The 27,512-nt window shown below is 38.7% G+C and overlaps 1 protein-coding gene across 1 annotated transcript; it reads right to left on the reverse strand.

Annotated features, from left to right (window-relative positions):
- Positions 1-26,453, reverse strand: LOC140237492 (natural resistance-associated macrophage protein 1-like). The gene is made up of 17 exons (XM_072317418.1): positions 26,288-26,453; positions 21,891-22,182; positions 20,669-20,791; positions 11,983-12,061; positions 10,759-10,906; positions 9,046-9,116; positions 8,640-8,707; positions 7,846-8,001; positions 6,887-6,956; positions 5,779-5,876; positions 5,199-5,288; positions 4,727-4,756; positions 4,030-4,250; positions 3,098-3,167; positions 2,294-2,374; positions 1,720-1,752; positions 1-921 (listed from the first exon to the last, which is right to left on the reverse strand). Exons 2-17 carry the CDS (start codon positions 22,146-22,148, stop codon positions 787-789), a joined length of 1,731 nt encoding a protein of 576 aa, XP_072173519.1. The 5' UTR covers positions 22,149-22,182; positions 26,288-26,453; the 3' UTR covers positions 1-786.
- Positions 26,454-27,512: the final 1,059 nt, after the last annotated feature.

Here is a 27,512-nt window from a genome sequence, read left to right on the forward strand (position 1 = left end):
AGTAATAAAGAAAAGAATAATATGCATACCAATCTATCTTTTGTAGTTCAAGACCTACATCTGTATTTCAAGGTCAATACTGTACATAGTAGATTGTCCTTGATTCACTTGATACGAACGGATATAGAAGAGGCAGTCTCATAAACATTACACTGCATATGGGCAAAATTGGCAATGATATGGTCATTTAGTGCACAAGCTTGCATCACAGAGTTTCATTGTATGCTAGTCTCAGGGTCAGGCAAAGTAATATCAGCCAGTTACAATTAAACATCATAAATTGGAAGCCCATGTTCTGTAAAAACAGACAGAGGTATATCAAAGTATCGTTAGTACTCACAAGGTATGGTTGAAGGCATCTTTAGGGATCAACTTTTGTACCGTCATTTACAACTTTCTTTATATTTTCACCAAAGCCAAATGCCATCTCTGTTACTTAAGGCAGGGCTCCACACTAACTTTTATTTTTGGTGGCCCAAAGGCAAACATCTGACCTTTTTTGGTGGCCCGCTGAATCCAACACATTGTTTATTTCTGAAATTTTGGTGGCCCGACTTGCATTTTTGGTGGCCCTGGGCCACCGGGCCACCGTTAGTGTCGAGCCCTGCCTAAGGGATTCAACAGAATATGGGATTGTGGATGTTTCATATATATATGGGATGGGGGGGGGGGGGGACCTACACCTACCAGTCATAACTGACACACAATACCACCTAATAGAGTGATCATAGTACTTGCCTGCTCTGGGTCACACGGACCTTTTGGAATGACTCTTAGCCACAGGATTCAATTAATGGTATCATAATGGTCAGAAGCCTGGAGTGTCAGAGAAGGAGACTGAGGGTATTGAGGTCGACTGGCAGTGAACTCCTCCTCCAGCCTGGTGTATTCCATCCTCCCAAGCCTTCGCAGCACCCAACACTGTGTGTATGGACAGATAAAGATTATGGGAATCTGCCTTCACTGGATGGAATTCAAAGTCTCGTCATATAAATGTAAAGAGAAGGGTTTACATAATGCATATCTGTGTCATGTAAGCTCCAAAGGCAAAAGGCCATTACAGACTACAGGTTATATTATTTGTCATTAGCGATGCGCTATAATGCATATCTGTGTCATGTAAATTCCAAATGCAAAAGATTATAACGGACTAAAGGTCATATCATTTTGTCATCAGCGATGCACTATAATGCATATCTGTGTCATGTAAAATCCACAGGCAAAAGGCCATTACAGGCTACAGGTCATATTATTTGTCATGAGCAATGTGCTATGGCTTGTTCATTGCAACTGCATCACCAAAGTGGACACCATGAGGTTATTTCCAGCTTTTACTGGTGCAACTGTATGTAAGTCTGTACTATTCAACATTATGGATATAGCATTGTGTAGCTGACTGGCATGGACAATCAAATAGGAGTGATCCTATCGAAGAATCCGATATGCTCAAGGGACCTATAACCTTGAGGTAAGAACATTCTGTATGTTTCAAACGAACGACATAAGACACCATCTGTTTAATCTGATAGGTTAGTCAAAGTTCTGTGAGAATAATGTACACCATCAGCATGGAGTTTTTAGTCATCGCCATTATACCAGCATCACCACTAGGCAGGTTTTGTGCCTCCTATACACAGTGCAGACAGTTTTTTTGTTTTTTTTTACACTACAGATATATCATATCTTTGAGATTTGGCGCAATATCATTACATCACTCACCTTAATAGTATGAGACAACTCCACACCAAATGCCTATGGAAAAAATGAGTACAAGGGTTAATGTTGAGTCATCTTCTACAAGGTTTCTTGACAATCATTACATCATAATCTTGATACATTTACTGGTGCCAGAAAGAGAATTCTTTCAGTGGTATACAACTTCCTTACTACCGTACTGATTTGCAATATAAAGCTGGACAACGTACGGGTATCAATGCTATTGTAAAAAGATCTTTAAGAAAAATGAAAACAATTGTTGCACATTGCATTAAACCACTTAGTCGTAGACTGCCTTTTGAGACATTACTGGACAATCAATAATATACTGTCCCTGAAGCTAAATCAGAAGTAAACATTTAAAAGGCGTATCTCTTTAAAGAATACTGCAAGTGTTGGTTTTCCTGAACAAGTGGGTATATAGTTAAAACATCTGAGGGTCTGTAGATTAAAAATTGAATACAGCAGAGAAGTAACCAGTATTTCAATTACCGTGATCTGTCTGTCCATCTTTCTCTCGATTTACCAGTGTAGTTATCTATATTCATCTATTAACATTTGTATCCTTTTGACTTACCAGATAACCAACAAAAATGACGTAAAGAACTCCAAGGACAGCAATAAGGAGATACGTCCACCAAGGACTGTTACTGATTTCCTACACGGAGAAGGGAGAACAATGCATAACTATATATATAAAGAACAGAAAAGTGAAAGTGTCATTAAATGTGTCTGCTAAATCTCATTGTTAGAATAACACCAATTACTTTATTGCTCATTCATTGATAAGAAAAATTTGTATGGCTTAAATAAACTGAAAAGGCCAATACTATTTTATACTGGTAAGAGATGAATTTTGTCATTTTGCAGGAAGTATCTCTGTATACAAACAGTAAAATTTCATGTTGCTTTTGCAATTTCTCTTATGCACAAACACAAAGGCAAACAAGGTATGCTTTCTCAACATTGTGCTCGGACGCTCCAATCTGGCACAATTCAGTACGGTACGCTTCGGTTCACTTTAGAGCGATAGAATGCAAGCAAGGAGAAGGAAAACCACATATGTGCACTTTTGTACAGTATGCACATATGTCTGTGAGTCTGCATCTTTGCATGCGACTTTGTCTGTGGAGATCTTTCCCTCTCTATGTCGTTGTATGCATGTTTGAGGAGTCATGTGTGCATAAATGCCTCCGAACATGGGCTTGTCTGTCAGGCAATCACTTAATTTCATAGATGATAATCATGCAGAGGTATGATATTTTTGTGGTAACTGTGGACTTATCACAATTACATCACAATAGCATAGTCATAGAGCTGTGTCTAAGTGTGTTTGCACAGTTAATGACATGAATTAAAGAGTCAATGATAGTTGTCTTACTGCAAACACCAGGTAAAAGTTGACCCCCATCACCAAGATGGCAAGAGCCCACACAATGACCTTGGTAAACCTGAAATAGGACAAAACAAAACAAATATAGCAGCAACAAAAACATTTTACAGCTTCTAAGATAATCTGAGCAAGGAACAAATAGTATAATGTCTGTAAGAGCACTGTATCATACTCCATTTCAATATATGCCATTATAAAGTAAATGCTAGGAGGAATTGAACTTGAAAGCATACAATGGGCCATTTTCTAGTCGAAGACAAGTCTACTTCCTAGCAAAAAAAAAAAAAATTCACACAGATCAAATTTGTCAGAAGTTCTATTACACATCACATGTGTCATGAAGTGGATAACAGTTACCAGCTCTGTCTTCTTCATTATCAAAACTATGACAAATTTTGGATACATTTTCTTTTGTGTTTTAAATACCTGCAGATTTCATAATCCTTTCAAATCAGCATTGAGGGTTGGTCAATGAACTATTTTTACGGATATCATTGATATTGCACTTCAGACACTGTGACATGAATATGAAGTTCTCCTTCTTTGCTGATGCTGTTGATGTTCCCCTTAAACATTCATCATCAATATAGGTGTTACAGCTGTTTAACATGTGTCACTTTTAAGTCCTCTATACCCATTGCCTTCAATCTACTGCAATTTTCCATATAGTTTACTACATGGCAAGCCCAGAATCTGCAATGCAAAGGATTAATGGAATGTGAATTGAGGACACCTGGGGGGCATTTCATGAAGCATTTCGTCCAACAAAACTGTCAGACAAATCTGCTCTCAGCCAATCAGATGCAAGGATTTCAGTAGCTTCTAACAGTTTGTGAGAAAAATATCCGACCAAACTGCTTCATGAAATGCCCCCCTGATGTCCTGTCATTTTAATCTAAGACGTAATTGGCCTCGGTTACCTTGAGTTTTGGAATTCCCCCATGAGCCTCTCCTGGCTGGTGAAGTAGAGGACTGGGAGGAGGGCAAAGGGCAGCTGGATGCTCTGGATGACGTTGATGACGTTGTTGAGTTGGTCAAGTGCTTTCGTGGCCAGGACGGCTACCAAGATGGTGGGCACCATGGCAATGGAGCGGGTAAGAAGCACCCGCTTCCACTTGGCCCAGTGGATGCCCAAAAATCCCTGGAGGGTTAGAATTGGGGGCAGAGACATGACCAAGAGGAGTCAGGGAGGGACAGCATACACTTCTAAACTCATGAACGAGAAGGTTTGCTTCTTTTATGTTAATATCAAATTGTTAATTTAGAAAGAACCACTTCTCAAGCTGCCCTTAGATGTGTGTATGTGTGTGTGTGTTCCACTGCCTCGTTTAAATCATCCCACTTTTAGCCTTTCCTGTGATCTCAAGTCAATAGATACACAATCACTTTGTATAAACCTATGCACAATATGGCGTAACATACAGCTTCCTAAAAAAAAATGTAACCTCAAAGATGAAAAGAGTAAAGCTACCCTCTGCTAACTAGCTGAAATTTCAATTTCAATTAAATGATGGCATGATAGAGAAAAGCAGACATAGATCTTATGCATGAAAATGAGTGTTGGAAGATGTTTCTATAGCTAGGAAGACATACATAGATATGAATAATGTATATTACCTCCATTGCAAACTGTCCAGCATATGTCCCCTGTACAAAAAATAAAGAAAAAGAAAAACGTAATTAAAACATTCATCTACCAGATATCATAATCAATTGTAAAGGATAACAGATATTGGTAAAATCTTGCATTTTCCATAGGCACTGTCGAGTAGTTAGCACATTTGAGTTCTTGACTATGACAGCTGTAGTAATCGCATATCAAACAGCGAGGTCACAAAGAGCACAACTTTGACAATGAAAAATTGGACAAACCATAATTCAGAAAGGATTAGCACACTGTCCATTAACATAAAGAATATGTATAATTAACGAACACAAAATTTGTAAGAAAAAACAAACACAACAGCATTGATGTCCTTGCACAATGGGGGATGCGTTGTGTCTTGCTTTCCATCCATCATGCTCATTTTAAAAAATTTTTTTGTTTTTTAATCATAGCAAGACCCGGAGGTGTATCGCTCCAACTTACAGTCATGGTTGAACTCTGCCCAGCGGCCAAGATCCCGATGCCCCAAATGATCTTCATAGCATTGCCATACTTCTCACCGATCCACACACCCTGGTTGAAAAAGAAAATGAATATCACAAGAGTGAAGAGAATTGGTTTTGTGAAGAGAATGTGGTTGTAATAGTCTCTTTTACAGTCACTCTCACCACGAATGCCAGCTTACTTTAATGAAAGTACAGTTAAAAGAAACACTGACTAACAAAACTGCTTTCTTTGTGATATAAACCATTTTGTATAAGAATATTTCTGCATTTGATATAGTTTCCCTCTGGAAATATGTAAAGTACATGCAGTGTAAAAACAGCACACTTTTCTTTCCTAAATCATGATCTTGTGCTAAACTTCATTGTGTGTTTACACAAAAAACAAACTAAACAACAAAACAACAATGGGTGAACACAAGACTTATGAAAACAAAGCATCAAAATTGGCTACAATTTCCAAATTCACTATCTGTTAAGAAAAGCAATAAGCTCTACACAATTCACCTATTAGAAAGGAAGGAACCTGAAAGCAGGGGGCAGATTACTTCTGTACTTACAGCATTCATCAGACTTGGATTTGCTCGCTGGTAGAAGGCAGCAGCGAAGACGGCCACAACAAACAGGTTGATGAGGAATGAGACAAACAGGGCAATCGCTGCAAGATATCAATGGAGAATAGATTCAGACAATGATGCCATCATCTTATTATTACCTCAACACCACCATCACTCCAAACCATGTATCATGTAAGGGTTAATTCTTCCAACTTGACATCTGAGTAGAAGTGCTTAAAAGCTTAGAATGTGCTCTGGATAACTTCTTTACTTTACTTGTTAACCTTTCTTTGGTCTCTGTCATTATACAACACTACAACTAAACTTTGCTATACCAGCCTCTTCTTTAGGAAACATTTATTGTGATAATGTACTCAGACTGTAAAAATTAATATACATCTCTAAACATACTTGTGTTGCTCACTATAGATTTGTTTTTCCTTATTCTTTCATGACAGTCCTAATGAACATGAAGTTGACTTTGTATGTTTCACAAACATAAGGCTGCCTGATTGTGGAAATCATGTATGATTCATACATAGTTGCAATCATTTTTGTAAGGTAAATACACACATGCTCTTTTGTATTTTTTTTAAAGCCTTTATAATCTGAACCCCTTAAACCCATTGAGTTCTTCAGGAATTTTGCTGTAGAAATTACCACCTTCTTCTCATTAAATTGGCCAACTCTAAATTTCACTGCATATCCTCTACTTGAGAGAGATAAGATGAAACTGTTGAATTCCTTGCAATTGCACTACATCTAAGGAGAACAAAGATTTGCCCATTTGAAGGAGAGACAGGAATTTCTATTTTCAAAAATGTATTACCAATTAAAGAGTCAATCATAACTTCAGCAATTATAAGACCTTTGAAAATTCTGCAACCAAAACAAACAATTGTATAAGCATCGCATTCTAATGAAGTGAAAAAATGGATTGAATTTTCTACTAAACCTCATCAAACACTTGCAAAGAACAGTAATGCCGTAAGAAAGAGGTGCTGTTATCAACCCATGGAAAAATGATTTCTGGAATTTGATGGATCAATATATCAAACAGAATTCTGTTGTAACAAGATAAAAGAAGATGGCCAGACAACAGGTGAAATACCTGACTCTATGGAGTAGTACATGTTGGCCTCCCTCACTCTCCTTCTGTCTGTGTGGTCTATCCTTCGACTCTGGGAGGAATAACAGAGGTAAAAATCACAAATACTGTTTAAACTGAAATCTCTTTCCAGAGTTGTTATGCAAATTGAAATTCCACTGAAGCATATTTGGATTGAATGACACCATTATCATTACCAGATACCACGGTTTAAGAGGTTAAAGGTAACATGCTTCCATTCAGACACTTGTCGATGTGAAGTGAGAACACAAAAGTGGTCTAAACAGTATGGTTTATGACCTTTTCCCAGTGAATGTTTTCAAGTTAAATAATCATCCCTATTTCAAACTATTTTCATTTTTTTATGTTGCATTCATCATTAATGGGAAATAGAAACTCATAAGATAAATATGACATTTTGATGTGTAAATGAAAACATCACAATATTTACCACAGACACATACAAATGACTAACTTGCGACATCATCAATATAATGGGAAATAAAATCTCCCAAGTTAAATATTACATTTTGACTTTTAAATGTGTAAACGAAAACATCACAATATTTACCACATGTACATGACTAACTTATGAAGTATGCCAAACTTGTCAAACGACATCACTCTATTGAGCCTAGAGGCCCCCTTCATTAACCTGTTGAGGAAGAGTCCCGAGTACTGAAGTATACTTGGGCAGGTGTCTACGGGAAATGTGTGTTGTAGCAAAATCAGTTGGTCCTCAACGGGTTAAAAGATTTGCAACTATTTCAGACTGTGATGATTGCATTCAAAATGGGGGCAGATAGGAAACATGTAATCAATCGTGAGTATTTCAAGTTTTGCTGAAGTAAATTGCAATTTACAATTATTGCAAACCTCTTTACAGGCCCAAGAATTTCACAATAAGACTACTTCCAACAACCAGACCACAAGAAATGGTCTTAAATATTCTGAAGACTAACCAGAACCAGGGCTGAGTGCAGGTAGATGTTGTGCGGCATGATGACCGCCCCAACAATGCCAACAGCCTGTTGGATGGCTGGCAGCTCACATCCCTCGCACCATGGAAACCAGAGACCCTTCAATATCTCACCCTGGTCAGGCTTTACTGTGATGTACTGGGGAGAGAGTTTGGTGCAATGCCATCACGATTGTTTAGGCAGAGAACTTCTTTGTAAATACATTCATTGAGGGAAGCCTGGTATTACCAAAGGTTAACACTGGATTAAATGTGCAGCTACTGCATGATATTATACTAGTAATTGCTGCAACAATGTACATAAGAAACAAACCTCTTTCAACAGAAAAATCAAAATATCCCCACTCAAAATAATTTCCTTGAATACCAAAGACTTCAACTGATTAAAAAAAATAATAATAATACACATTTCATCATGATTATAATCATCAATACTTGAACGTCACTGAGCAACATTACAAATTGATTTCTTTTTTGAACAATTGTACTTTATGTGAGCAGAAATTCTGCAGGGCAAATGTTGTGTCACATTTTTCATTGAATTCCTTCCTTCTCACTCTTAAATCTACTTCTCTTCACCACTGGATGAAAACAACACAAATTAAGGGCTGTGCTGGATACAATAACAACTCAAAAATTGCTGGGAATATCTCAACAACAGGCAACAGCTTTCCATAAATTCTGTTACTGCCATGGTGGTTACTGCAATGTACATTATGCTAGATTATTACAGTCATCTTTAATACAGTGCAAAACAAGACAGTCTCTGTAACCTACCATGTAGAGAAAAGAGAAAGCCATTGTGGAGATCAAGACGCCAAAGAGAGCCTCCAGCTTTCGCAGACCTGATGGAAAGAGGGAAAATGGCAAAACACCAGAATGAATGCGCTGGAAAACTCCCTCATTTCCTAAAAATGTTGAAGACATTAGAAATCCCAACAATCAGGAATCTTTCTGTTGTGAGATGACACTATGGTCAAATGGAAGAAAAAAAAAAGGAGATCTTGATGGGTTACACTGTGATGGTCATGAATATGCAAAAGTATGTTGGCCTCATATTGTGTGCATCCTACATCACTTCATTAAGTGTCCGTTTTATCACAGGCATCAAGAAAAGTTTACCAGTAGTTGAGGCTATTTCCTAGCAGTTCATAATGTTTCGCAAAAGGAATGGAAACATTACCTGCTTGTTCCAGAAACAGGAATGTAAAGGTGTCTATACCAGTGATGAGGCAGCCAGCAAAGATCGGAATTCTGCGGAGGACAGAGATAAGAGATCACAGAGGTGAGGCTGTGATGACAAAAGTTTGTTTGGATTTGTTTGTGTTTTGACCCTGTGCACTGGCAATCAACCTGTGTTTATCTCACATGGCAATCACTCTGATATCAGTCAGACTACTATGCAGAAGCAAGGTGACTCACGTGAAAAAGCCTCGCAAATTGTTTGCAAATTAGAGCTCATGCCAAACTTCATGTCAGGGTCATGCCTCCAGCACCTTCAGTTAGGGATGGAGGCATTTCATAAGATTGCCATTGCAAACAGGTTTACTTTATATACATATTCCATGCCTGAGAGGTTCTGGTTAAAACTATGTGCATGAGGTGACTTCAATAGTACTATTTTCTGAGGGGTGCAGCCCCTCAGAAAATAGTGCTGTTGAAGTCACTGAAGGCACATAGTTTAACCGGTGCCTCAAACAATGGCCAGCTCCCTGTTTCATAAAGCTGTTCGTAAAGTTACGCATGACTTTAAGAATGACTAGAATACATGTGTCAAAATGTATGCAAATTTTTTTTTTCTCCTTACGTTTTAACAAAGTATGACTGTGTGTCAACATTTCATCTATATTGGGGCAAAAATACACTTACAACTAAAAACTTGTGCAAACATGTAAGAATAACCATTATCACCTGCAAATTTCAACTTCAGCAATTGGAGTTAACAATGAGGAAACCCACTTGGCTTGCCATATCTAAGTTGTTCGTAAAGTCGTATGTAACTTTACAAACAGCTTTATGAAACAGGGCCCAGGTATATATATCTTTTTAATATCCCTCACAAATCATTTCAAGAGTAACAGCAAAGTAAGTGGGATTTATTCACTGTTTACAGTTCGTGGTTGACCAATCGCCCAACTAGATTTTCTATACATGTTCATTTCTTCTATACACAAAATTTAACAGCCCAATCACCTTATTAGATTCTCTACAAATGTTCATTTCTTCTACGCACAAAATTACATGCCAAGTGTATGCATGGTCTGACGGTGGGTGCTACCTGTTCACTTGTATGTGGAAACCCAACCAGTCTTCTCGCAAAGCGGAGAAGCTGCATTGGTGGAAAACTGTACTGTATTCATGTCAATGCAATGAGCAGGATGAGATGCCATCTCATGATACACTAAAATAAGCATCTGATGTATCAGTGGTAGGTTTAGCAAATCACCAGCCTGGTATAGTATTTTTACTATTTCCTTAGGGAAAGAGTTGGACTCTGATGGGACAAGGATTTTCGAGGTGAAAATATGTTTTGTCACTTTCAATGCTCTTGACCAATCACAGGACACGAAATAATTTTGGAGGGATATAACAAAAACTAAATGACACTTTGAACAAAACATCACTCCTACACAAATTCACTCACTAAATTTATTACTGCCCATTACATACCATAATACTGTGAAAGTGGTGAAAACAAGCACACAGCATCATAAGGCAAGTTATCAAGAAGCAGCTGACTCGAAATGCAGCCTCATAAAAAGTAGTGGGCAACATTCCTTGGAAACCAACCAGCATTACGGTCAATGTTATGTATAATTAGGCAATCCAACACAATCACACAGGCAAAATCTTAGTGTCTCTTGACAGGCCCTTGCGGTGTAGTTTGCCAACTTACTTTCCACTGGAGAGCAGATTGATGGCAATGGCCGACCCGACAACCTCTTGGATGTCGGAGCCTATGATGGCAATCTCGATCATGAGCCAGAGCAGCAAACGGGGGAACCTTGGGTACTCCCGGTAGCACACCTGTGCCAGATGATACCCTGTAATATAACAATGATTTCGCAAGTGGTTAGATTTGTGATTGTGAATGCAGTAACGAACGGAGAAATGTATGTATGCACGTCACATATATGTCGGGGTCAGTGTTAACATTTTCATGTGCTGTTAAATTTGTAGATAGCACCTGATTTGCAAAAATGGCAATGACAAAAACGCTATGAGAAATAAATGTTGCATACAGTATTGTTTACTACATTGGTCTGTTTTGTGTTCTTTCCATAAAATTCTGGTAGGCATGTTTCTCTTTGCTATTATACACCTTCTCTTGGCCTATTCTCCCTCCCTGAAATCTTAAAGGTGCCCATCATGTCTTACAATATGTCTTTCTGCCATCTTTTTTAAAATCTCTCCTCAGATGTGCACATTCAGCTTTCAACTTCCTTCCCCCTCTATCCATTCATTATTTGGTTCCATGACATTTGCTCCTGTGACAATTGCTCCCATGAAATATCTGCAAGCTAAGCAAAACATATATTGTACCCACAAACATAACCCTATCCCTAATCCTAATCCTCACATCAAACTAAACCTAAAACCCCATCAAAACCCTAACCCTAACGCATAACAAAAGAACACTTGACTTCTCTCTTTCAGAAGGCAGGGGAATGATATTACCCTTAACATATGTCAGTAACAAGTCAAAGAAATGTGCACTTTATTCAAAAAGTGAAGTTTTGTGAAATTCTCTTTTTATTTTCTTTATATAGTTGTACGCATTTGACATCACACACTGTAGTAGTCTTCTCATCCAGCACTGACTGCGCAGATACTTTAAAAATTCAAAACTTTTGAACGGATTGTCCAATTTTCCTCAAACTTTCACTGATGTGTTCTACTAATATTGTTGCATTCACCCAATCCACATGTATATGAAGGTGGACTTGTCCTTTAAACAAACACCTGTAGCAATTCAAAAAGCACATATGTATTACAACTCTGACAAAACAAAAAAAACAAACAACAACAACAACAACAACAACAACAAAACAAAATACCCCAAACGAACACAAACATACACACACAACTGGCATTTACAATGTCACAACCCTACGATTACCTGTTGCATTTCCAAGGCGTGCAGCCAGTAGCTGGATAACAAGACCCATGACTGTGCACCACATTAGGACCCAGAGAAGCTGTATTTGTTAGACAGAGAGAGAATCAAGACAGATAATTAATAATCAACACAAGAGGACAATGTCAGAGTCATCTTCATCAATGACAATAATAACAAATTATATTAAATTATATTAATTTATCATTCATTAATCTATACCTAATAAATTATAACGAACACAGTTTTAATGCAAATCTTGTAACAATGAGGTAAAGATTCAAGACCTAAAATCATGTTTATGTATCTTTGTACACTTTATTGTTCGGCAATAACAAAATTTCACTACAATGAAAAAAATACTGCCAGTTGCCTGTATTTTGTGTGTATGTGCAGTCACTGTCCCATCATCTCACAAGACTGTCCGTTCATACTGAATGAATCTAGAAGCTGCGGTAAAAGGAAAAAAATGGTTGCACTTTCCAGTGTTTAGGGACTCACTGCTGGCTTTACATGTATGTGTGTTTTCTTACGAAAGAACATTTAAATAACAGTGTTTTCTAAAAGTATTGTTTAGTGCATAATACATTTGAGAGAGTTAATTCATAATTGCAAACATAATAAAAGACACCGAAAATAATTTGCACATTTCTTTCTTCGAATACAGGTTTCCTTTCATAATGGGAAAGAAAAAAAAACACACACACACACATTATAATTCCCACATTTTAAAGTTGCCATAGCATCATCTAAGAAGCCCACATTTTGTTGGTTGTTCAGACGAGACACTTTACAGACTATGAATGTGTAGACACAAGTAGCACATTGCTCAGTTTGATTATTACGTTCTTTCCTACTCAACATAAAATAATGGACTTTCAATGTGGACTTTCAGTGGACTCTCAATCAGTTGATTCACTCATCTTTCACTTTGAAATCACCAAGAGGACAGCAACATGGAATGATGGGGACATCAAGATGGGCAGCTCTTGACATTAACCCTCACAGCGCTTTGTTGCCAATTGGCATGCATGCTGGAGTGTTATAAATATAACCAATTGGCACAGATGTTTGGAAACTAACTTGTTACTGAAGAGAAATTATCCCTACTGTATCAGTAAGGTTTTCCTGTTGGACCGAGGCACATTGCTATATATGAGCGGGTTTGCTATAAAATCTACAACCACAGTGTAGGTCACATTTGGCTGGATCACTGAATAATTATGAAAAGGCTTGGCAAGTTATGCTAAGTGCCTGGGCAAATAAAGGGTCAAACATTCTCAACTAAGTCTGTGCATGTGTCAGTACTTCATTTTCATGCCTTCGATTTACATATCTGGTGGGTGTATGAAACAGAAACTCATTACTTTGTTTCCTCTTCAGGTAACTTGTTGTATTTTGACAGAAATATAGATGAAAATCTTCTGATTCTGTTGTTTTGTGGGTTTAACATTTCCCCAATGTCATACCAGCAAATAGTCAGCACAACACAAGATCTTTCAGGGGAAAGGGAAGTACTAACCTGTGGGATACATAATTACATTCATGAAATATCACGTTGCAGCTTGCCAGGAAATTCACAGCAGGAATAAAATCCCTTTCAAAATGTACTTTGGCAAGAAATATCCTATTATTCATTAACATCATGAACACTTCCTTGTTTTGTTTTCTTAATGTACACATGACTATATGTACCAGTATGACTTTCTTTATTTAAACTTCTTTATAATGCTTTCCACTAAAAAAAAAAAGAAGAAGAAAAAAGTAGAAAAATTAGAAGAAAACTAAATATATCGCTACGGAGACTGATATGCCTCCGCCATAATGCATGGTTCTCCTAATAGGTCTATAGTACAATGTCTTGACAATGTGTGATGACAGTTTCACACAATTGGCAAAATATTAAAATGACAGGTTTGCCACAAATGTGCTGAATGTTCACTTTCCTAGAACTAGGTGCAATTGGATGAATGATTAAAAATGTCAGAGTGCAGGTATTTGGGGAACTGATGATTTTTACTTGACTTTTGACCCTTTTATAAGTTTATGCATTGAGTAATTTTCAAGGTATTGAGAAAAAGTATAATTTCAGTATCAAATGGGAAAATAGCATTATCTAAACCTGGCCTTTGACCTTTGACCTCACAGTTCCACAGAGAATCACTGTTAGGTTGAACATGCATAAATATGTAAGTTTCATGATGATACCTTGAGTTACTTTTGAGATATGGAGGAAAAAGTGCAATTCCACACTTTCACTTGACCTTTGACCTTTTGACCTTTGACCTTTTGGCAAGAAACTTCCCACAGAATATATATCGGGTAATACATGCATACATCAAGTTTAAAAAAAAAAAAACCTTCAGGCATTGCATAACCATAAGGAAAGTAGTGATATTTTGAGGAGTTGACCTTGACCTTTGACCCCCTGACCTTTGAACCATGACCCCCAACTTCCCTAGATAATCACTGCCCATTGGAACAAGCATATATACTAAGTTCCATGAAGATACCTTGAACCATTTGCGAGATATGGAGAAAAAACATGAATTTTCAACCTTTTTTTTCACAAAATAACCTGTGACCTTTGACCTTCTACCCCGTGATCCTAAAATCCAAACAAAGTATTATCCCCCCAGGATATACCCTCATACCAAGTTTGATGTAAAACCACCACACGGTTCTTGAGATATCGACAAAAACAAAATGGGACGGACGTACGGACGGACGGACGGACGACCCGAAAACATAATGCCTCCGGCCACTTCGTTGGCGGAGGCATTTACCAAAAAAAAAATTGGTCACGAAGCAAGGCCAGCGTCGCACACACAAAGAGACCCTGTTAAATTTACTTTTTCATGTATTAAGACGGAACAAGCGAGGGCACCATCACCAAAAACAATAGGCGTCTTCGTTTCACCATAACACACCTTCATGCCAAATTTGAAGATGATCTAAGAAGAACTGCAGCCAGTTGAGTGCTCACAAGAAAATCTCTGCGGCGGACGCAGCGCAACGAGGCCAAATCCATAGTATCCTTCGAACTCTGTTCGGGGGATACAATGAGTGGATGACCTATATGTCAACACTCAGCATATTTTCACACCCCATGATAGCATACTATTCAAATGATATGCAAATGAGTCCATTATGCCCATTGCATATGGATATGAAAGATTGAAAATACTGAAAAATGTGAAATACATACACTTTGTATGACTACGTTCCTCTTTAACTGGAACATTTTCTCTGTGTGTACAGCTATAATTGTCATCTACAGAAACATTCAAATCCAAACTTCAAAACGTTACCTATTCCTCTCACACTGAGGACTATAATTGCAGTCTATAATGTTCGGAACAATTGTATTCTTTATTTGGTATGTGTTTGTTGTTGTTTGCCATTTTCTTCTCTGTTGTCATGCTTGAACATGTGTTATATCTATCTTTTTATTTATGAAGCGCCATGAGCACTAAAAAGCGGACCTGTGCGCTATACAAGTAGCCACTATTATCATTATTATTATCATTGCCATTTCTACTACTATTACTACTACTACTACTAATAATAATAATAATAATAATATTACAAATACTAATACTAATTGAACTCTGCAATACATCTTGTAAAACTATGTCTGCTGATTCTTTAACTCCTTTACATGTATCAGTGTTTTTTTGTGAGTGAATATATGCTACTGTCATACATTGTATAGTACATGTGTGAATAATGTGCACAGCTATTAATATTTACCAGGTACCATATTTTTTCCTTTCATTGATTTCACATTTTTCACAGAGGAAGACATTAAAAACTACAGAAGCACTCTGAGAGCACAGACCTCCGCCAAGCATGCAGCTCATTTCCACCACTGATCTTGTTCTTCCATAGAAGTGCCTGTATTTCCACCCATACATACTTATAGCATTGTGTGCTGAAAGTCGCCCAATTTCCCAATATAGAAGCCTTTGTTACGTCATAAACCCTCAGCTGCACGGCGCGCCTCGCCCTAGCAGAAACTAGAGCACACACTAGTGCGCGCATGCAAACCTCAAATACGCGCAGCCTGAACTCCCAAGTTCATTGACCCTACCTGCCAAAATATCAAAAATCCTTCATAAATTCCTCCAAAATTCTCAGATCACTACCAAAATTTGATCATCTGTTACTTGTATCAATCTAAACCTTTCCTGCAAGTTTCATCCAAATTCGTTACCCACTTTTTGAGTTATTTTGCACACAGACAAACTAACTAACAAACAAACAAACAAACCAACGGTAACGAAAACATAACCTTCCCCCTGGGCGGAGGTAATAACACAGTAACAGCAGATTTGTGACAGAAAAAATCTACTTTATCTGCAGATTATCCTATCATTGTTTTGATAGAAGAAATTCTTAAGAATTTGATAGGGTTGGGGTTTTAGGTGGTACGGAATTGTTAAATGGTATTGTTAAATTCAAGTATCAGAATGGCTAATTACTTTCGACATCCAGCTGAATCCCAGCTTGGCAAACTGCTTGGCACACTCTCTTATTGCCACAAACTAGCATTAGACTAACATGAAAACATATGAGTGGGACTGTAAGGACAGCAGCAATTCTGCTTAACCCACCACCTAGGCTTCAGTTTCTGTACCCGTTCACATGGGTGAACTGACATTTAAGAATTTTTAGCTGGCAGAAATGTATCAATACATTGCTTTAAAAGCGATTGCTATACAGAATCAGAGTGTATGTGAGTTTTGTCCTGGCAGCTCATATTACAGGATATAACAGTAGTTGTTGAATTTATGTTCATGGAATACAGCAGTGAACACAGAAATGTACACATGTATGCACGTTACATGATCAGGAGTTGATATTTTCACATGATGTTAGATTTGCGAATAGTACCCAGATCGGAGAATTCCCACAAATAACCCCAGGAAACCAGGTACGGTATGAAGTCTCATTAATAAAGATTGTCTTTGATGCATTTGAGGTGACAAAAAATGATGTCAAGTATCAAAACTAAATGCAATCGTAAAATTTGCTTTGTGTTTGCTCTGTGTTGTGGGCTGCTCAGGTGCAGCCCTGTCACGATTTATACAGCGACTGGGCTGTGTATAGTTAGTGTACAGTGTATAATAATTTACATAATATGCACAGCCCTGTACAGTGTATTTACATTTATAATATGTGTATGCACAGGCCTGTCACATCATTATCACAGCAAGTCATGACTGTGTATAGTTAGTGTACAGTGTATTTACATAATATGCACAGCCCTGTACAGTGTATTTACATAATATGTGTATGCACAGGCCTGTCACATCATTATCACAGCAAGTCATGACTGGTACTCTTAGTGGTCTCAGTCTGGTGGCCCCTGGCTGGGCCCCCTGCCTTGGGCCAGCACTTAGGCTCCTGGCCACAGCCCGGCCTTGGGCCGCGTGAGCCCCGTGGGCCCCTGGGCCACTGGGCCTGGGCCCACTTGGGCTCTGGGCCCCTGGGCCTGGGCCCACTTGGGCTCTGGGCCCCTAATTCCGGGCTAAGGCCCGTGGCCTTGGGTCCGGCCTTAGGCCCCGCCTTTGGCCCGGCTGTACTTTGTACATGGTCTATGTGAAATCAGGCTTGTCTGTAACTGTAAAATTACAAATAATTACAAATAATCACAAATGATCAACAGGTCCATACTACATTATATATGAATATATGAATATATGATTATATGAATATATGAATATATGATTATATGAATATATGAATATATACAATGTATGTGAATACATATATGAATATATAAATGTGATCAGGCATTCTGTTACGGTGTAAGATCTGCGGTCATTCATTTTTATATAGCAAATTTTATTCATTCACATTCATGTGTACAGTATGCTACTTGATTGAACCAGCCAACGGAGAAAGATCACACCATTGAACAATACTTGAAAGACATGTACAGTTCAATGACTCATTGCTTATTATTATGAACTCTGTAGAGGTAAAACATACAGTCGGCTATCAAACAGAGCTTGCAAAACCATCAACAATTTATTGAGTTGGATTTGTGTGTGTGAGTGTGTGTGTGTTAGAGCTATTTGGCTTGTTTCCTTTGCATGCATCATCACAAATTCCCGAAGTCTGAATAAAGTGAAACCAAGACCTTCATATAGATGTGCTGCATTGTAAGGTGCTGGATCAGAGCACTACCATAAGATTGACACCATGGCGGGAACTGTGCTAACATTGTACTATCCTTCCTGTGCATTTATGTTAAAGTGTACCGATACCCTGAAAATCACATTTTAAACTAGAAATGTCACTATGGCGACTGATACCTCCACCATAATGCATGATTCTTCCAATAGGTGTATAGTACAATGTCTTCACAATGTGTGATGACAGTTTCACATAACTGGCAAAATACTGATATGACAGGTTTGTCAGAAATGTATTGAATGTTCACTTTCCTCAAACTGGGTTTGCTATAATTGTCTAAGAGTGCAGGTACACATATTTGGGGGATTGAGGATTTTTACTTGACTTCTGACCGACCCTGCTGTAAGTTTATGTATTGAGTACTTTTCAAGGTATGAAGAAAGAGTGTAATTACAGTACAAAATAGATTTTTTTTTTTTTCATTTAAACCTGACCTTTGATCCTTAACCTTTGACCTCTGGAAATTTCCCGGAGAATCTCCATTAGGTAATACAACATGTATATATTAAGTTTAAAAACTAATAATGCAAGCATTGAATATACACTAGTATATGAGGGAAACAGTAAAATTTTGAGGAGTTGACCTTGACCTTTGACCCCTGACTACATACTGACCCATGATCTCTAAATTCCCTAGATAATCCCTGCCAGTCAGTACATGCATATGTACCAAGTTCTATGAAGATACATTAAACCATTTGCGAGAAAAGTGAAATTGCAACATTTTCACCTAACCTTTGACCTTTTGACCTTTGACCTTATGACATGAAACTCTCTCTGGAGAATCTTTACGCAGTAGTACATGTCTACACTAAGTTTCAATAAAATACCATCGGGCATTGCATAGATATGGGGGAAATAGCAACATTTTTAGCAGTTGACCTTGACCTTTTGACCTTTGACCTCTTGCCAATGTCACTAAAATCTCCTCAACTAATTGCCCCATCATACATCATCCTTGGACCAAGTTTGGTGAAAGCTACTTCATCCAGTTTTGAGTTATCACGTAAACAGATAAATTTTAGGATTTGACCTTGATCTTTGACCTTTGACCTCTGTCCGATTTCACTAAAAAAAACTAACATGTAATTGTCCCATCATACATCATCCTCAGACAAAGTTTGGTGAAATTTGCTCAATCCAGTCTTGAGTTATCGCGTAAACGGATACAATTTCATGATTTGACCTTGACCTTTGACCTTTGGCCGATTTCACCCAAAATCTAATCAAGTAATTGCCCCATCATACTTTATACTTGGACCAAGTTTGGTAAAATTGCAGTCAATATATCTCAAGTTATCGCGTAAACGAATGCGGACGGACGGATGGGCGTACGGACGTATGGACGTACAGACGTACAGATGTACGGACGTACGTATAGACGGATGGACAACCCGAAAACATAATGCCTCCGCACCACTTCGTGGCGGAGGCATAAAAAAAACACACATTTTTCTGCTAACCACGAGTCTCTTCCTAACAAGAGGGGGCATTAAATGCAGCAAAGCATATTACCTTACACACACTGTGCAAAGGGATGGAGCCAAAGGGTATGAATTCAGGTGATTAGTTTTGATATTGCAGACCGTATCAAGGAAAAGACCAGTATTTCTCAGATCTCTGGTTCCAGATTTCATATGAACTTTTCAAAAATTTTCAATAATAAACTTTTTAACATTTGCATTGATGACTATACATGGAGTTTTTCTTGGTCCCTGAACACTTCATCTCCACACGAAACTAGCAAACTATTTGGGATACACATTGCAATGTCACATCACTTCCTAAAGCTGGGGCCAGCCAAAATCATGCAAAGCAGGAAGCTTTGTGATAAGGTAGTCATTAAAGAGCAATTCCACACCATGTGCATATCTATAACGAAAAGGATGACGTTGGATAATGGTGGAAAAGTTGTTCTTCATATAATAAGGAAGCTAGTAAAGTTTCACATGCTTGTCACAAATGGTAATATTGGTTACAGTTACACAAGCAAATTAGCAGTGGTGATGATGCTATCAACCCACAACTCTCTAACTAATCATGCTTTGGGTGAATAATTCAATAACTATACTATAAAACCCTTTACTTCAAATGCCACCATCCCTATATTTATTGCAAAAGAACAATGACTTGATGTAAAGGATTTTTTTTTTTAAATAATGTTACAAACTGGAAGTATAGTGAGATTTTGTGTGATGATCACTGTGAGACCTGTGAAACTGAGACATGAAAACCTCATAATCTATTATCACGGTTTCACCAATGAATGCAAAACTACAATTCTACCACTTTGTTGTTTTAGGTACTGTCTTCATGAAACCTCTATCATTCATTTGGATTTTATGTCTTTAACCCCGTTCAATGAAGCCAAGTTGAGTATGATGGGGAATTGCACTGTAAGAATAATCCCATCTAAAACAGCCTTATATTTTCAATGGGAACGGGGCCTGATAGCAGTCTCCACAAAAACATGTCCCTGGTATACCTTGTACTCTGCCACAGCACCTGACTGCAGATCCGACTCAATGTTTCCTGGGTCCAAGTAGGCGATGCTCATGAGGAAGCCAGGACCAGTGAACGCCCAGAGCTTGCGGAAGCTAAAGGATGACTGTAATGGGAGTAGCAAGCACAGGAAGTGAGGTAAACTGTAAGTTGTAACTAGAAACTAAAACTGTGAGAGAGTGACATTCTGAAATGGGCTTTATCACTGACATACATAACATGATTACTTCGCATGTGATTCTTGACTACCCTTGAGGTATCATTCCCTAAAGCTCTTGCATTTCCCTGTCAACATCCCTGCTGCTTTCGTAAAAAAAAAATGGCATGATGTAAACCAAGAGCACGAAAAGCACACTGAAGAACTTCAGCATTGCAATACCAAATAGCATTCATGTCTCTACGTACATTACTTCGCAGCTTGGTCTACAATGTAGACTGACCTTTCCAATACTCTGCGCTGTCCACTCAATTACTGACTAAATTTAACGTCCAATTTACATTATAGGCCTCACTTATAACAATGTTATGCAGACAAGCACCATGTAATTTGAAAATAATGTATGTAGAAGTTCTGGAGCTTATTAATACACATGCATACCAATCATTAGGTCTGTAGCATTCATGGTTTCTGCATGATACTACATAGATCAAATACATTTTGAAATATTAGCCAAATGACATAACATCTCAATTTCACTGTGACATTTTCACTTCCATCACATTTCCATTTCGTCGGCTTAGTCAGTCAATTGCCCTCTCATACTCTGCCTTTGTCAGAAGTTTGTTGAAAATGCCAGACATATCTCCAGTCACCGTGTAAACTAAGAATTCACAAGGATAGCTATACAAGTTTTTTGATCTATAAATGGAGGGATAGATTGACTTTAGACTCTTGTAAGATTGATACGCCTTAAGCACCCTTTCTGAGAAGGCACAATGACATGACAAAAGGAAAAAAAAGTTTAGATACATGCCTGACATAGCAATCATGCGTAAGTTACATGGAAGTGCAACATCAATATCCGTTTTACTTGCACGATTTTTACTGCCGAGAGAGCATGAAGCCCAAATTCCACAACAAAATGTTTGAAGTTTGACATATATCTGGGATTTTGTTTTTGTTGTTTTTTCTTTCTTTTTATCCACCTATACTTCTACAAAACCAGAAGGTATTGGGTGAAGAAAATTCGAGCATTTTCACATACACTCTCAGTTTCTGGAATGATGACTGTTCCTGGAGTGATCTCGAAGCCACCGCCCTCGTCTGCGGTGCGTGCTCCGGGCTGGTTTCCTCCATTTTCCATCCCAGATTCCACTTTGTGGAGGTCTCCGGAGGCGGGACTCCCGATAGCTGTGGCAGTATCTCCAACGTGATTCTCATGGGCTGGCCCATTTTTGGAGACTTCAGAGTGCGGAGGCACGGTTTCCATCTGCTCTGATTTCTGCTGCCCGAAGCGACCCATAGACTTTTAGCGAACCTTACAGTGGTTGTACTAACTAGGATGGAAGAATGACAGTGGAGAAATTATGCTTTCACACAGAGAGGACTTCTCTTTGTTCACAATTCAAGTTAGGATTTTCCAGTCAAGACATGTTTTGTTTACATGCATGAACTTAAGTCTGAATATCTGTAATGAAATATAGAAAAAATACATTTTACGGAATAAAGTCTACTTTATACATAGATCTGTCTACACTGTACTCATAAATCTAGTGGTAGTGTGCTTCTATACATGGTATATTTCACAGATTTTGTAAGTCAGCTGATATTCGCAAGAAGAACGCAATGCCAAAATACTGCCTTCTGTAACACAACTTATGCACAGTTGTATATTGATTGTCTCATGGTAGAAAATCACTAACTCTTTTCTGGGAAAGTGAAAACTGTACCTAGATTTCATATCCCATCAGTGTGTTTATGGTTTGCAAATTCAACCACTCACAAAACTGTCTTTACCAGTCCCAGTTCAAGAAATGTTATGCTGAGGAAATTAAATACTATCATCACGTATACGTGCAATACTGTGCTGAATGAAACAACCACAAAGACAACTGGAATACAACAATGAACATCATTTTGAGAATTTTTGTTTGGAGTGATCTCTAAGAACCTGTAAAAAGTGCTAAATAAATGTTTATTTTCCTTGTTCAGACACAGACAGATTGACATACAAGGTAGGTACCTACCAGGTACATGCATGCGCACACATACAGTTACAAAGAATTGTGCTATCTACCAGAAAACATTTCACTGTAACCCTTTAAACACACATATAAACATGTATCCTTACTTTAAGACTCGCTCTAGATCAAAACAAACTTCACGCAGTTCTAATGATGTCATATAAAGCTTATCACATGGGCCATTGTGTGCTGGTATGAAGCATAGTGGTGTCAGGAGTGATTTCATGAACAGGTGCATATCCTGTCAATGATTTATGGCTACACTGCACATTAAATTGAAAGAACCCTGCTCAAGAGATATCTTGCACTGCCATGGGTATACAAAACATGAACTACATCTGTAAATCCTTGGGCTGGTGCACTGCCAAAGAGTGGGTCATGGGTGGTAACAATTGTATTAAAATTAAATACTTTAACACAATGTAATTTTGATGCAAAATACGTGTATATATTCACTGCAATGTAGCAATATGTACTTACAAGAGATATGATAAAGATTTCAATGAAGACCTAGATTGTATACCACTCTAGAAAGAATGAAATACCAGGGAATAATTTGCCAACTCCACTTTGAATTGTAATTTCAGCTGATCAATTGTATTTCAAATGGTATCCTGTATACAAAATTGAACATCTATGGCAGAAAGCTGCTGCAAAAAAAGAAGATGCATATTGAATTGAAATGCAATAACAGGAAAATTATTCCCTGAATATTCCCTGAATATTCCCTGAATACTTTTCAGTCACAAAGAATATATTCAAGATCAGTCAAATATAGGAGGGAGCTGCAGCCCCTGTATGCATCACAAATACATATATTTAAAGTAAATTTCACATTTACAAAGTGAAAGTTCATAGCTTCCATGTCACTCTTATTATTGGCCTGTACTCACTGGAGCTGGTAATAAATGTTCATCAAATTTACTTTTATACTTGACAAGAAGTTTAAGAGAAAACATTTTATCTGTCTCATCAAATTCTAGATTAGTTGCTAATTTAGTAAAATTAAATAATGTCTTATATCACATTATGCACCTATCAATTGTAAGACCCACTAGGTGACCCCCGGGAGATGTCAGTCATTGTCAAAGGAGAGTCCACTTCTTATTACCATGTACACACCCTCCGTCGCCACTTTGGACTCACCATTCAATGAATTATACGCACCCTCCGTCGCAATTTGGACTTATAAAATTATAACAGCAGTTTCGATATGTAAAAATATCCCTCGTAAATATTTATTGTTGAACATTTTCCCCCTCCAAATTCAAATTCGTCGTTCGAGTACATATGGATCGTGCAGTGCATGCGTGTGAATATGTGCTGCTGCACGGTTACAACTAATGTGCATGCGCATGCATATTGTACATTGCGCTATAGCGGGACTATTTTCAATGCCAAACCAGCAGCAATCGCAACCGCACGGCACTGCCACACGAAATACATGTACTTTCAAAGATAGCAATCGTGAATAGGTAGGCCTACATGTACACACATTATACATTCATTTTCAATTGGCTTTGAAAAACTGATGTTTCTTTGAAGTGTATTTGTGCATTTGTCAAATATTTGAACTGCAACAGTATTTACTGGTTGTTTTGAAGAGTTCTCGTTCACATGCATTTACTGATTCTACATTCATGTACATGCGTTGATCGACGCGTCCACGGTATACGGTACCGGTCCTGTGCGTACGTGCGTATACAACGCGCGTTCGGTGCTGAAAGTACGTAGTGCCAGCAGTGGACTAAATTGGACGCACATCGGGACCCACCCAGTAAAGAGACTGACATTGCCCCACCATAACGTCTCTGGCGCGACTCACCAAAGGTGTCCTTGACGGTGCCCTGAGTCCATAATTTTGGCGCAAGTACTCACCCATGCCGCACTTCTCCCGGGGGTCACATACATGTAGTGGGTCTTACAATTGACAGGTGCATTATGGGGTTGGGTGTGTAAGAGCCTTCATTAATTACTTAATCATCAACCAAGAAAACTTTTTTTTGTTTTGTTTCATAATTGTGTGTGTGTGTGTGTGCGTGTACACTGTACACTATACAATAACTATTAAAAACCTCATGGGGGTGCATGGGGGTGCATGGTGTCAATACAGACTACAGGTTTGTGAGTGATGAAGCGCATGATGACCTACTATATCACCTCACCTCATCTACTTCCCTTGACCTTTGACATTCCATGACGGACCATTTGGTTGCTTGATTGCTTGATCATATTGCTCAGATGAAACATTACATAGCAACATTTTCATGACCAATTTTAATTAATCGATTGGAACTGCTGAATCTTCAATCATTTTAATTTGTAACTTGGATTAGTTGTTTGATTTTCGTAATTTTTACACATTCTGCCAAAGTCTATCCCCTGTTACGTTACTGTGGTGTTGAACTGAATTTCCAATCAAGTTTCGATAGGTTTTCGGAGATATGGAGTCTCGATAGCAAGTGACAAGGTTCTTAAAATTGGTTGGGTCAAAACGTCATATTTGGAGCCAGATAATCTCATTGATCTTGAAATACATTTTCATGCATGTGTAAATTTAAACAGAGTGGGCAGTTGGTGGGGGGGGGGGGGGTGGGGGGGGGGGGTGACCGTAGCCCGTCTTGTCACTGAGTCTGAGCTGAGCTGTGGACACATTGACATTAATCAAACTTTCAGACTTGCTCCCTCCGTGCGTGTAACTTATATGTCATGATTTCAGCTAAACATTCTGATCCACAACTGTACTAGTAAAGTAGTATTAATCCCTATTATCAGCTATGTAGTAAGCCATGAAAACTATTAAGGGCTTTTTACACTTGTGTTTCTTAACCCCGGACTTTCTCTGGCCCAGGACTATCGTTAGTCCCGTACCAATTTTTTCAGCTTTTTACACTCGCCAATTAGTCCCGTACTATCTCTTGTCCGGGGCTAAGGAGAAAACTGACCTTTTTACACTCGTCTTTCTTAGCCCCGGACTTTCCAAACCACATGAATATTCATAATTACGCTGTGTACTGTACACGTACACGCACGCACCGGCAGCACTTGATTACCTCGTTTCTGATTGGTCAGTGAGGGTCGCACTTCGTCTCCGTCGCTTAGCCCAGGATTATTTTTTCGTTCTGTTTACACTCACTTGCTTGGCACCGCAATTGCGGTGCTAGCACCGCAATTGCGGTGCTAACCCCTGCTATTTTGCAGGGCCAGATAGTACCGTACTATCGGTGGGGCTAGCCCACTTTGGCAAAAACGAGTGTAAACAGAAAGTGGGCTAAGGATAGTCCCGTACTATCGGTGGGGCTAAGGCCCCCCCTTAGCCCCACCGATAGTCCGGGGCTAAGCAAAAATTTACAAGTGTAAAAAGCCCTTATAAGTATCACTGCCACTGGCACTGCACTGCCTACCGCATTGTTCTTACCTTACTGCATCTAGGGCCTACAAGTGTATCACGCGATCACGCTTACGCCAGTCATCAATCAGGGTCTAGCTCTAGGAAATCTGTCCCGCGTATTGAAATGGAAATCTTGCCGGCTGATGCACTGTATTTTTTACAAAATTGTCGTGATCTGACAACTTCAAAGGCGTTCTCCTTGTTGGTGAAGATTAGACAGATACTCCAGATCACAGTCCGCCGACCGAGAGTCAAACCCCACGGTGCCTGCCCGCCCGTTGTTTATGGTATAACGTATGTAGCCTAGCCGGCCAGAGCGCCAAGGCCCGCGGAAGAGGACGGAAAGAGCAGAATGATGAAGCATGCATGTCAGGCCGCCGCGCAGGCTACCAAGGTAGCTCACATGATGATTACGAAATCGGGTACCTCTACTAGTTTCAATCAAGCCGTTATATCAATTTAAAATGTATGATCAGCAGAGACAATCAGTAGGCCTATGAATGCCATGTGGTAATTGTTATCACAGCTTTTATCATCATTATTTCCTCCAAGGAAGGAGGTTATGTTTTCATCGGCGTTGGTTTGTTTGTAGTTAGTTTGTTTGTTTGTCTGTCTGTGTGCAAAATAACTCAAAAAGTTGTGAACGGATTTGGATGAAACTTACAAAAGTTGATAGATACAAGGAACAGATGATTGAAGTTGGTAGTGTTCCAGGAATTTTCATGAATTTGTGAAGGATTTTTATCTTTCTGCAGATAGCATCAATAGGTAACAGTATTGATATTGGATTGATTGCATTCGAATGCTAGACGTAAGTACCGTAGGCAGGGGCGGATCTAGCTTTTTATAAAGGAGGGGGTTGGGGCGGTATGCGAGGGAGCGTAGCGACCGAGCCCGAGCGAGCGGAGCGAGCGAGGGGGGGGGGGGAGGGTTTGGGAGGGGGTGTCCACCCTCGCACAGTAGGGATAATTTTTGAAAATCTGTGTGTGAAAATGGCATTTTCTTGCATCTAAAACACCACTATTTTTGGTATAGAGGTCATTGCCATAAATAGAAAAAAATAAAATTACAAGTTTAAAAAAAAAAAGATAAGATAAAAAAAAATGGTCCCGGATTTTTTTTTTTTTTTTTTTTTTTTTTTTGGGGGGGGGGGGTTGCAACCCCCCCAACCCCCCCTCTAGATCCGCTTCTGGTAGGCCTACACATAGACACACTGGCCACTTTGTAAATATTGTAAATAATCATTATTGTA

The sequence above is a fragment of the Diadema setosum genome, chromosome 14, assembly GCF_964275005.1.
Source record: "Diadema setosum chromosome 14, eeDiaSeto1, whole genome shotgun sequence".
NCBI lineage: Eukaryota > Metazoa > Echinodermata > Echinoidea > Diadematoida > Diadematidae > Diadema > Diadema setosum.